General features: G+C 52.0%; 1 protein-coding gene across 5 annotated transcripts in view; it reads right to left on the bottom strand.

Moving 5' to 3' along the window:
- Positions 1 to 971: 971 nt before the first annotated feature.
- The window catches only part of FAH (fumarylacetoacetate hydrolase), a 37,021-nt gene continuing 25,507 nt past the window's right edge, over positions 972 to 12,485 (bottom strand). For 2 of the 5 annotated variants that reach the window (XM_064366123.1, XM_064366127.1), the window contains 3 exons: positions 9,974 to 10,075; positions 9,062 to 9,179; positions 7,666 to 8,469 (listed from right to left, as the gene is read on the bottom strand). In XM_064366123.1, coding sequence (XP_064222193.1) covers positions 8,339 to 8,469; positions 9,062 to 9,179; positions 9,974 to 10,075 — 351 coding nt within the window. In that variant the 3' untranslated portion in view covers positions 7,666 to 8,338. The other 3 variants (XM_064366126.1, XM_064366124.1, XM_064366125.1) reach the window with 3 other exon arrangements.

The raw sequence follows: 12,485 nt of genomic DNA, 5'->3' as shown, positions 1-12,485 counted from the left end.
ACAGAGAAGGTGCCCAAAAAAGATTCGTCGAGCGAATGAATGAATGGTATGATCTGATGGACGGCCTCTGCGTCCTCATCTATCTCCCCATCCCCTGGTATAAGGCCCATCAGGCCCAGGAAAGGTCCCTGGGCACCCTCCCCTGCTGTAGTCACCCAGGAACCAGGGTAGGACCAGGGCTGCCTGTGTGCAGTTGACTGGGGCAGAAGAGATGGGGCACTCTCCTGACTCTCGTGGGCTTGTAAGAGGTGTAAAAAGGTGGTCCTTTTCTGCCATCATCACAGTTCAAGTGTGCACCTGTGACTCGGAGGCTCTTCCCTAAGTTGGCAGTGTGGAGACACAGCCACAGGACCCAGAAACCAGGCCTGCAGCCCATATGAGCTCATCAGCCTCAAGAAATACCGGACATGGAGGCTGCTGTTATGTATTAATCTGCCTAGAAATATTATTTGCTGAAATATTATTCTACACGTCCCTGGGAAAGTATTTTTTAGGTGAAATTAACACTTAATCAGCGGAGTAAAGCAGACGACCCGCCACAGTGTGGCTGGGCCTCATCTAATAAGTCGAAGGCCTTCACCAAACAATGACTGACTTCCCGGAGGAAGAGGGAATTCTGACAGTTGACTGCTTCAGACTCAAACTGCAGCTCTTCCTTGGGTCTCCAGCCAGCAACCCACCCGGCAGGTTTTGGACTTGCCACCCTCCAGAATCCCATAAGCCAATTTGCTAAAAATCAATCCATCAATGAATCTCTTTCTCCTTGGTCTGTTTCTCTGGAGAACCCTGACGACTACAGGTCCCACTCTCTTTCTGTATTCCGTGGGATAACCAGAGGCCTGAGATGTCCAATAAGAAACCCCACAAAGACCCCGGACCTCACTAATAAGAGTGAGAAAACATGACTGAATGTCTGGTAGGGAAGCTGTACACACCTTGACCCACTGGATCAAATCGCGATCGTAAGCAGATGCAGCTGCCCCTGCGGCTGTGCAGGCCTCCGAGCACAATGGCTTTATTTGTCACTGAACGAAGGTGCAGGCCTACAGCCCGAGGGAGGACCCCAGTCACAGGGCTGGGATGGGTGCTTGAGCCCTGTTTCCAGAAGAGCAGAGAAAATCTCATGCTGGCAAGAGAGCAGGCAGCACTTTTCCGGCACACTGGCCAAAGCCGACGCGGTAACCGTCCCCCTGGCAGTGCCCTGGAACAGAGGAGGACAAGGGTCAGTCACCAAGTTGCCGGGCTTACCGGAACCAACACCTAGGCAGTGGCAGTGCCCGTCAGCACACAGCTGGCCCGAGGCAGGAAGGTGCCGTCAGAATCACACACACATATCTTAAACACAAGAATAACCCTCCACAGAAGCTGGGCTGGGTCGCAGGCGGGAGCACATGGACTAGACCCTGGGCCCACCCGGCAGCCAGGGATCCTCAGAGGCACTGCAAGGCTCAGCAGCTTTCCTGTGGCTGCCATGGTTTGGCTGTGTCCCCCGCCAAGCCTCATTTTGAATTACAGCTCCCATAATTCCCATGTGTTGTGGGAGGACATGGTGGGAGAGAACTGAGTCATGGGCAGTTTCCCCCACGCTGGGCTCGTGATAGCGAATAAGTCTCATGAGAGCTGATGTTTTTATAAGGGGTTTCCGCTTTCACTTGGCTCTCATTGGCTCTCATTGGCTCTTGCCTGCCACCATGTAAGATGTGCCTTTCGCATGCCACCATGATAGTGAGGCCTCCCAGCCATGTGGAATGTGAGTCCATTAAACCTCTTTTTCTTTATAAATTACTCAGCCTCGGGTATGTCTTTATCGGCAGTGTGAAAATAGACTAATTCAGTGGTCAACTCTTCCTACACGGGTCTGGGTTCAAATCCTAGCTCTGCCCATTAGCCTGAAGCCAGGATGCCTGAGTTCAAAGCCTGGCTCCTCCACGTATTGGCTCTGTGACCATGGGTCCCTCCACACCTCAGTTTCTTCATCTGTGCAATGGATCTAATGATAGTGCCCACCCCACAGTACCGCTGCAAGGATGGTGGAAGCAAACGCACAGGAAACTCCGAGAACAGCGTCCAGCCCATAATACCCTGTAAGTGTCAGCCATTGTAATCACTATGAGCTGGGTGGCAGGGGACAAGCTGTTTGACTTCAGAACTCGGCTCCCTCGTCTATAAACAAGAAGAACAAGGCTTGTCTCTCAAGGTTGTAAGGATTAGACTAAATATTTGGGTGAAATTCCCAGCACATCTCAGAAACATTAGTTTCATTAATTTAATTCCATTTGAACAAGGCTGATGGAAAAGCAGAGAAGAGTCTGTGTCTTCCCTTGAGAGGGGTCCACTTTGAGGGAGCAGCAGGTCTGGATGAGGGATACAGAGAAATGCCTACAAAGTGCTGCATGAGGAACAGGGAGGGAACAGAACGGGGGCAGGAAGGGGGACATCCGAGCTGGGCCTTGACGGCTGGCTACGAGTTCATTAGGGAAGACACAGGAAAATGCCATTCCAGACAGAGGGAAGAGCATGTGCAAAGGCTCAGAGGTTCGGCCGTGAGATACAATTGTCACACCCAAGGACAGTGAGGCTGTCCTTTGGGGTTCCCTAAGAAGTCAGGTTACCAAGGGCTCTGAGAAGCCATGCTAAGGGGTTTGAACGTCATTCAAAAGGCAGTGAGGTAACACAGAGGAGTTTTCAGCAACTGTCACTTATCAGAATCAAATCAATACAGAGGCCCTCTGACACCTGGATTAAATTGCTTCTCAAGGGCCCCGGGCCACGTGAAAGCCAGAAGAGGCAGTGCCAGGGCAGCACTGAGAGGACACCAGGCCCGGGATGGAGGCAAACTTCTGAGGATGCCCGTGACCCTGAGTTACAGAAAAACGCCATTGCACCCCCTCACCTGCTAGAGGCAAGCCCCAAACCTGGAGCTGTGCCTCCCGCTACCCAACGTGAAGAGGAGCAATGAAGCATAACAAGATCCCAGAAGCCAAGAGAAAGAAATCCGAGCACAGTGCAGAGAAGCCTCGTGGCCATCTGCACCCAGAGACCAAGGGTGGATCTACGCGATGGGGTCAGTGACATCTTCCGCAAGCCATCCCGGCCCAAAAGGGTACAGCATCCCCGAGGTGTCCTCACGGCCGCCCCTGCTCAGCAGCACTCACCCAGCCTGTCTCCTCTGACCACTCTCCTTCTCCGGAAAGGCAGCAGCTTGAACACCACAGTGGCATCCCTAGAATTTTGGTCCTGGGGTCCCTCCCGCTCCCCGGTACCAGCACAGTCCAGCCAGCCTCCCCGGCTGGATGCGCCCCGAGACCCACACGCTGACAACACGCAGGGACGCCCTTTGTCGAGAGCGACACCCCCGCCTATTCTGTTGCTCAGTTTCATTATTTTCCCGTCAGTCACTTTTCCATCTCAATGCTCAGAAATAGCCACACCACTGGGGGGAAGAAAAGCCTATTAAAGTAAAACCGGCTCCCAGCAGAAATTTATTAAACATCTATCAAAACAACTAACTCAGAACTGCGGCATTTTTAAAGAGCCTTCTCCCGACCATGGCCCTGAAGGAGAAGGGTCACCACTTCTACACCCTGGGACCCCCCGCCAGCCTTGCCCAGGAATTCCATACCAGGCAAGGGAAGCGATAACGCTGGGTAGAGAAACGGGAATAAACAGAGACACAGGAAGCCCAGGGAAAGAAACGGAAGACTTTGGCTTAGATATTGTTTCCCAATAATGTCAGATACCAAGAAAGAAGCCACAGCCAACCACAGCTATCAACACATGAAAGATCTGAAGGAGAGTGAGAAACGCACGTGTCCAGCAGTGCAGAGCCGCCAGGGCAAGCGCCTGAGAGAACACATTCTTGCAAGTTACAAACTGAACACCAGATGGGGCTTGTGAGCGAGATGAGGAGACGGATGAGTTACATACACCAAGAAGATCAGAGATTTTGTTGATGTTCGTTGGTTTGTTTACTTCATCTGTTCCCTTGCTGAACATTTTGTGGTTTTTTGGACTTTCTCAGAAATCAGAATTTCATTGCACAATTTAAAGGGGGCGAGAGGACACAAGAGTTCAGCGCACAGCTCCTGGAGCCCAGCTACCGGGGTTCAAACCCTGGCTCCACCCTTTATCGCCTGTGGGATCCTGGGTAAGTATGCATCTTTCTGGGCCTCAGTTTCCACATCTGAAAAATAGAGACAATAAGAGTAGCTGCCTTGTTTGGAATAGAAAATGTATTGCAGGTGGCCGGGCATGGTGGCTCACACCTGTAATCCCAGCACTTTGGGAGGCTGAGGTGGCCAGATCACCTGAAGTCAGGAGTTCGAGAACAGCCTGGCCAACATGGTGAAACCCCATCTCTACAAAAAGTACAAAAATTAGCTGGGCGTGGTGGCACTTGCCTGTAATCCCAGCTACTTGGGAGACTGAGGCAGGAGAATCACTTGAACTCAGGAGGTGGAGGTTGCAGTGAGCCGAGATCGCGCCACTGCACTCCAGCCTTGATGACAGCGTGAGACTCTGTCTCAAAAAAAGAGAGAAAATGTATGGCAGGTATCTGGTCTGCAGCAAATGCTGCGGTGTTGGCGATGTCAGCACTTCTGAATGTTCCAGTGGTTAGAAATTGATGTGAGGAATGAACATCCGTGATAAGAAAGCAGGGAACTGACAGGCAGCCATAAAGGCACCTAAGCAGTTACAGTCAGAGAAGGAGAAGGAAAGCCAGGAAGAGCCGAAGAAACCACGTGTGGCTTTCAAGCAAGAAAGCAGCTCAGCAGGACCACGTGCCCAGAGAGGTCATGGAAGGCGGGGGCAGAGCCGCCCGCTGCCACAGGAAACCTTTGCACAAGGTAACACAGCTGACACACCGCCTCCACCTACCCGCTCCTCTGCCTGCCCCCTCCTGTCCCCCGTAAACACACAGCCCAAATTTCAGCAATATGCACTCACTTGAGTTCGGTGGTCCCCTTCTGGATGAAACTCTCTTTTTTTTCTTTGTACGAATACATAATGTATGCCTCTCCTCTTAGCAAATTATAATTCTTCTTTCTTGGCTCCAGGGGATTTCGCCCATCTGTTCCCGTTTCCCTCTCCACTTGCCAACATGTGCTTCCTCAGATCCAAGGAGCTGCCTTTCCCTGAATTCCTCCACTGGCCTCCAAACTCCTTCAGAGCAAGGCATCGTGGACACAAACAAACATGGAAATGACTGTCAGGGCATCTTGGCTCCTTTCTCCCGCCTCCTCTGGCTCAAATGTCAAGAACACATGCGCATTCCTACCGCTTAACACCCGTCTCCTTCCTCCCAGGCCCTGGACAGCTGCCTGGTCTAGCACGGCTTAGTCAGGGGCCCTTAGCACACGGACAACAGAGAGCTAACGCCATCATTTTCTCATCTGCCATTCCATCTCTTTCCTTCCTTTCCCCGAATCAAAACTTCAGAAAACGCTTTCACTCAATCCACAGAACCATGACAAAGGTCTGCAGTAGGTCTGGCAAGCATTGCAGAAAGACTAGAAACGAATCCGGCAGGGGACTCAGGAGACCTAGGTTGCAACCTGGCATCCCCAGCTGTGGGACTGTTGTCGAGTAACTTGCCTTCTATCAGCCTAAGTTTTCTACTCTGCAAAATCAGGGCAATGACATACTGCCAAAGGGCTATCGTGAGTAAAAAATGACAAAAGGAGCTGGGCGCGGTGGCTCACACCTATGATCCCAGCACTTTGGGAGGCCGAGGCGGGTGGATCACGAGGTCAAGATACCGAGACCATCCTGGTCAACATGGTGAAACCCCACCTCTACTAAAAATACAAAAAATTAGCTGGGCATGGTGGCGTGCGCCTGTAATCCCAGCTACATGGGAGGCTGAGGCAGGAGAACTGCCTGAACCCAGGAGGCAGAGATTGCGGTGAGCAGAGATCGCGCCATTGCACTCCAGCCTGGGTAACAAGAGCAAAACTCTCTCTCAAAAAAAAAAAAAAAAAAAAAAAAAAGGAAATAAGGAAGGTGGACGTGTCTACAATATGGTTGGCCCCTAGCAGAGATTCAGTAAATATTGTCAAATTCAAATTAGAGAGGTATAATTAGGCTGCAGAAATGGGAGCAAAATGGGTTTTTTGCCTAATAATGGGTATCATCTGCTGTTTTGAGCTCTTCCTGCCTCTTCTCTACCAAATCCACTTGATTCAATGAACTAACCAACAGCTACACTGAGCAGGCACCACGTGGCTGCTACTTGGACTGAACTTTGCTCTCCAAGAGTTCTGCAGTGGACGAATTTACGGCCCCCAAAGACATCAGGGCCTTAAATCCCTAGGACCTGTGAATGTTGCCTTACATAGTAAATTTTTTGGAGATGTGATTAAGTTAGAATGTTAAAATGAGGAGACTTCTAGGTGAGTCCCAAATACTGTTACATGAGTGTTATGAGAGAGAGGCAAAGGAGATGAGGCAGATGTGACCATGGGGGCAGAGATCGGTGTGATGTGACCACAAGCCATAGAGGCTTCCGCCAGAAGCTGGAAGAGGCAAGGAGCAGACCCTCCCCGGAGTTTCCAGGAGCGCGGCACTGCCAACACGTGGCGTTTGAACTTACACCTTACAGAGCTGTGAGAGAATACATTTCGGTTGTTTTAAGCCACAAAGTTTGCAGTAATATGTTACTGCAGCCACAGAAAACTAACACAAGCTTTTAGTTAAGCACGGACACTGACAAGTTTTAATCACAATTAATCAGAATTCTGTGTTTTCCATGAATTGCTAGCAGAGAGGACAGAGAGATTGATTCTACCTGAGCAAGCAGAGAAGGCAGCATTTGGGCTGAGCCAGCGTATAGCCAAAGGTTTGCAGGCGATGAGAAAAGCAGCTCTCTTATCACAGAGGGTTACGTATTAGAACGGAGCTAAGCGGGTAGGGCAGATTCAGAGAGGAGGATACTGACTTCATGAAACAGGATCCATGAGAAGACCTTGAACAGAAGAGTAATGTGAAAAGCAAACATGAAGCCTCATGTTTCAGGCCCCATGAGCAGGATGGACTGCAGAGGCCTGGTGCAAAAGCTCTTCCAGGATTCCAGGCCTGGAAGGGTGGTGGTGTGGAGTGGGTCCGCGGCACAGAGATGGCAGGGCGTTTTCCAACGATGCTGATGAAATGGGTGCAAGGTTCCGGCCCACAGATTGTCAGCCGTACCAAGACAGTCAAGGAAGGAGGGGCAAGGGTGACAATTAGGCATCCCGAGGGAAACGTGTGGTCAGCAGGTGAAGAACAGGACATGGAGTGTGAGTGCAGAACCCAGGCACCACCTCACCCTGGGGGGCTGCTCCATGGCCACCAGGTGCCGCTGATTCCCGCCCTTCATGTAGGGATCCCATTAAGAAGGGATCGGGCCAGGCACGGTGGCTCACCCCTGTAATCCCAACACTTTCGGATGCCAAGGTGGGCAGGTCACAAGGTCAAGAGATCGAGACCACCCTGGCCAACAAGATGAAACCCCATCTCTACTAAAAATACAAAAATTAGCTGGGTGTGGTGGCACGTGAATGTAGTCTCAGCTACTTGGGAGGCTGAGGCAGGAGAATCACTGGAACCCAGGAGGCGAAGGTTGCAGTGAGCCGAGATCCCCTCACTGCACTCCAGCCTAGGTGACAGAGTGAGACTCTGTCTAAAAAAGAAGAAGAAGAAGGGGTCAAGAGGCAAAGCCTTCTAAAAACTGGGTTCTGGGAAAAAACAGCAATGGTAATAAAGACGACTATGAAAAGATGACCATCATCATCATTTTTAAGCACTCACAAGGTAACAAGCCCTCTGATAGGTGCTTTAGACACTACCAAAGGTGTTAAACATGGAGGTTCTGAAGATAAACTGCCTGGAGGGGAAACAGATGTCATTATTTATTGGCTACAAGATCTTGGGCAAGTCATTTAACCCCACTATGCCTTCTGTGAAACGGTGCAGTCATGATGGCACTGGAACGTAAACCTAGAAGAGCAGAGACTTCATTTGTCTTTTCATCACGAGAACTCCAGGATGGGACTCAGTGTAAGCACTCAATAAATGTCTACTAAGGGAAGAAATGAGTTCGTTTCATCTTTACAACAATGCTGTGAGGTTAAGTATTGTATTCACTCCATTTTAAAGATAAGGAAGGCCAGGTGTGGTGGCTCACACCTACAGTCCCAGCACTTTGGGAGGCCGAGGCGGACAGATCACAATGTCAGGAGTTCGAGACCAGACTGGCCGACATGGTGAAACCCCGTCTCTACTAAAAACACAAAAATTAGCCGGATGTACTAGGAAACTATTACAAACTCTTAGTTAAGCACGGAAGCTGACATATACACAATTAGCAGGCCTGTAATCGCAGACACTTGGGAGGCTGAGGTAGGAGAATCGCTTGAACCTGGGAGGCAGAGGTTGCAGTGAGCCAAGATTGTGCCACTGCACTCCAGACTGTGTGACAGAGCAAGACTCCATCTTGAAAAAAAAAATTAAAGATGAGGAAAGCTGAGTCTCAGAAAGGTTAAATAACTTAATGAAGGTCACGCATCTGGCGGGAGACCTGGGAGTTCGACTTGATTCTTTGCCAGCCATTATGGTGCCCTTCCCCTCTATTAGGAAAATGTGGTAGGCAGAATGCCCCCCCGCCCCCATCCCCAGAAGACTTAACAGACACCCTCGCCTCCTTCAAATGGGCCGCTGAGAAGTCTCAGTCACTAACTCAGCTGAACCTGCCTTGATCCTAGTCATAGGCCACCGAGTTTCTGCACAGGGGGTTTGCTGCAAAGTCGAGACCCTGAGGAACCTGCCAGCATTTTATAACTTTGCTCAGAGAGCAGGGAGACCAAGGAGAATGTCTGCAATCTTTCTGGCCTGGGGAGACTGATGCTTGAAGTCCCGGGTCGCTATGGCTGTGGGGAAGGACAGAACAAGCAGACAGAGACTCTGGGAGGCAGAGTCAGGATGCGTTAGGACAGATGGCTCTGTGGCCAGGCAGGAGCACCCCGCGGCTAGAAGAGTGCATGGCGGGCATGGAGGAAGACGAGCCGCGGGGTTTGGCAGCCCTCACCTGTTATGATGACTTCATCCCCGTCCAGCAGAAACTTCCTGGTCTGTCCGTTCCCCAGCTCTATGGGCTTCGTTCCCCTCCATGACAGTTCCAACATGGAGCCGAAGCTTTCTGGCTCCTGCATCACAGGAAAGGGAAGAAGGGGTAGCATGCATTTATGCCTTGGCTGTGGCATGGACCCTGCTCAGCAAGGCCTGAGAGTCCCGAGCAGCGGCAGGGGGACCGCATGCCCCTCAGAGACCCTGCCTCGGCCTTGGTGGGTGCCTGCAGAGGTGCCCTCGAGACTTGGAATTTGGACAGCCCGTTCTTCCTTCACTAGAGACATCGCTTGTTTAGGCATCAGTGAATCTCCGATCAGAGTGCCCAGTACCTCCTGCAGCACCCACGCCACCCCCGCTCTGGAGACTGCAGTTTGCCCAGACCCCACGATCCTTAATACCCTCCTGTCAGGAAGCCACAGCTTTGGGAACAACAGGGCTCGGCCAGACCCCCTGGGGAGTGACGAACACATGCACCACCCCCAGTCATCATCTCTGAAGATTCTGCGACTCCGGCAGGCTTACAGGGGGACGGGTGGGTGGGAAGGGGCACAGCCACATGGCCACCTCACCCTGGGAGGGTACAGTGTGAGATGGTGACAACCAAGACACAATGGCCGTCTCCGTGTCACTGCAATGCCCCCCTGTGGAGGCACAGACCCAGGCTTCTGCTCTCACACCATCTCTTTAGGTTTGAATTTGGATGAGAAGCCCCTCCTGCACCCACAGAGGAAGGCTATGAGGAAGACAGAGTTATGAGCCACGCCCACCCCAGGCCTGAAATCCCTTCTGAGGGTGAGCTGAGGGCCCTCGGGGCTGCGTGGGGAGTAGGCATGCTCTGCGTGGGCAGCCCTCAGTGCAGATGGGTACTCACCGGCCCGCTGATGGTCCCAGAAGCCAGGAGGTCCCCTGGCCGCAGGTTGCAGCCATTGACAGAGTGGTGAGTGAGCTGCTGCAGCATCGTCCAATACATGTACTGCGGGCGACGGATACAAGGTGGAATGAGCAGCTGCAGGCTCAGACTCTCGTCCCGGAGGCAGCTCAGCCTCCCTATTATCCCGGAGGCAGCTCAGCCTATTATCCCGGAGGCAGCTCAGCCTGTTATCCTGGAGGCAGCTCAGCCTGGCATCCCGGAGGCAGCTCAGCCTATTATCCCGGAGGCAGCTCAGCCTATTATCCCGGAGGCAGCTCAGCCTGGCATCCCGGAGGCAGCTCAGCCTGGCATCCCAGAGGCAGCTCAGCCTGTTATCCCGGAGGCAGCTCAGCCTGTTATCCCGGAGGCAGCTCAGCCTGTTATCCCGGAGGCAGCTCAGCCTGTTATCCCGGAGGCAGCTCAGCCTATTATCCTGGAGGCAGCTCAGCCTCACATCCCGGAGGCAGCTCAACCTATTATCCTGGAGGCAGCTCAGCCTATTATCCCGGAGGCAGCTCAGCCTATTATCCCGGAGGCAACTCAGCCTATTATCCTGGAGGCAGCTCAGCCTATTATCCCGGAGGCAGCTCAGCCTCACATCCCGGAGGCAGCTCAGCCTCGCGTCCTGGAGGCAGCTAGGCACAGCCCGCCCTGCTCACAACAGCCTTCCTTGGCCTTTCCCTGGTCCCCAGCTCCCCCAGCCGGGTCTCTTCAGTCCCTGAGAGCAAGGACACGCTGTCCTCCTGCAGAGCTGCCCAGAGGCCTCCCCCAAGCTCTGCCGTCTCCCTCACCAGCTCTGACCTCAGCTCTTCTGCTACCTCAAGCCTGCCCTGACCACCTCCTCCAAGCAGCATCCCCTCAGGGCTGACCTCGCTGCTCAGTCACATGCCCGTGTGTACAACACTCCACTCAGCCCTGGGAACACCCTCCAGTCCTGCGTTGGGAAGGTCTAAGTCTTCATCACAGCAGAGCCTTCTCATGAGCAAAGGCCTCACTCCCATTCTCCCATTCCAGGCCTTGGAATGGGCATTGGGCAACGGAGCTGAATGATTCAAACATGGTATTTGGGCAGGCCGAGGAGCGAGGGAGAACTACGGAGGTCAGGCTGTGGGCAGAGGGGACCAAGGCACCACGTGCCCACAGAGATGCTCAGAGGCAAAGCACACCCACGCCTGCCCCAGGCCATAGCTTCTCACATTCGCACTCCTACAGCCACAACATCCCGGCATAGGAAACCCGAGAGATGGATTCTTGACCGCAAGTCCCCGTAAGGAGGCCCCTTTATTTCTTCTTACTAGCCTGAGGAACCCAGAATAATATTACATTAGAAGGGAAATGGCCGGGCGGGGTGGCTCATGCCTGTAATTCAGCACTTTGGGAGGCTGAAGCGGGTGGATCACGAGGTCAAGAGATCGAGACCATCCTGGTCAACATGGTGAAACCCCATCTCTACTAAAAATACAAAAAATTAGCTGGGCGTGGTGGTGCATGCCTGTAGTTCCAGCTACTCAGGAGGCTGAGGCAGGAGAATTGCCTGAACCCAGGAGGCAGAGGTTGCGGTGAGCCGAGATCGCGCCATTGCACTCCAGCCTGGGTAACAAGAGTGAAATTCCGTCTCAAAAAAAAAAAAAGAAGAAGAAGGGAAACTAGGGGAACTGGGAATACAGTGATTTGGAGGATATTCAAAAGGTCAGGAAACAAATGAATAATAAACAGATGACCAACATGCCCAGCTCATTAGTCATGAGGGAAATGCAACCTGAAGTCACTATCCCCAGCGTGGTCTGAAGGAGCTGCAAGGATGTGGAGCAGGCAAAATGCTTACACGCTGCTAGTGGGAGTATAAACCGGTATAACCACTTCAGAAAACTGTTGGAAGTGCTACTAGGCTGACTCCACGTGTACACTGCTGGACATACACTTAACAGAAATGCGCACATATGTGCACCAAGAGGTGTGTACTAAAATGCTCACGGCAACTCTATGATAGCCAAAAAAATGGAGACAGCCAAATGTGCATCAGTTGTGGAACTGACGTGACTTAAAACGTAAGTCGGTTGTGGAATATTTATACAGTGCAACGCTGTAAGGCAATGAGAAGAATGAGCTATCACTGCAAAGAGCAACAGGGTCGAATCTCACAAATATAACATTAAAACGAGCCAGCTAGAAAAGAATACTTGCTACTGTAGGATTCCATTTCTATGAAACTGAAAAATAGAAAAAAATTAATGTATGGAAACAGAGGTCAGGAGAGGAGTGACCTTTGCTGGAGGAAGTGGAGAAGTGACCTGAGCGGCCCAGGGGGCGGCTGAGGTGCTGGGAATTTCCCATTTCTGAGCTGGGTGCTGGCTGCACAGGCATGTTCATTTTAGGAAAATCCCTCAAGCTGTACATGTATAATATGCACTTTTTAAATGTTTGTTTTTTGAAATAGGGTCTGGCTCGGTCATGCATGCTGGAGTTCAGTGGC

Source organism: Aotus nancymaae, unplaced genomic scaffold (assembly GCF_030222135.1).
Source record: "Aotus nancymaae isolate 86718 unplaced genomic scaffold, 86718_ANA_hifiasm-v0.15.2.pri h1tg000064l_0, whole genome shotgun sequence".
Lineage (NCBI taxonomy): Eukaryota > Metazoa > Chordata > Mammalia > Primates > Aotidae > Aotus > Aotus nancymaae.
The sequence above is the reverse complement of the archived record's forward strand: the minus strand, read 5'-3'. Positions and strand labels throughout refer to the sequence as shown.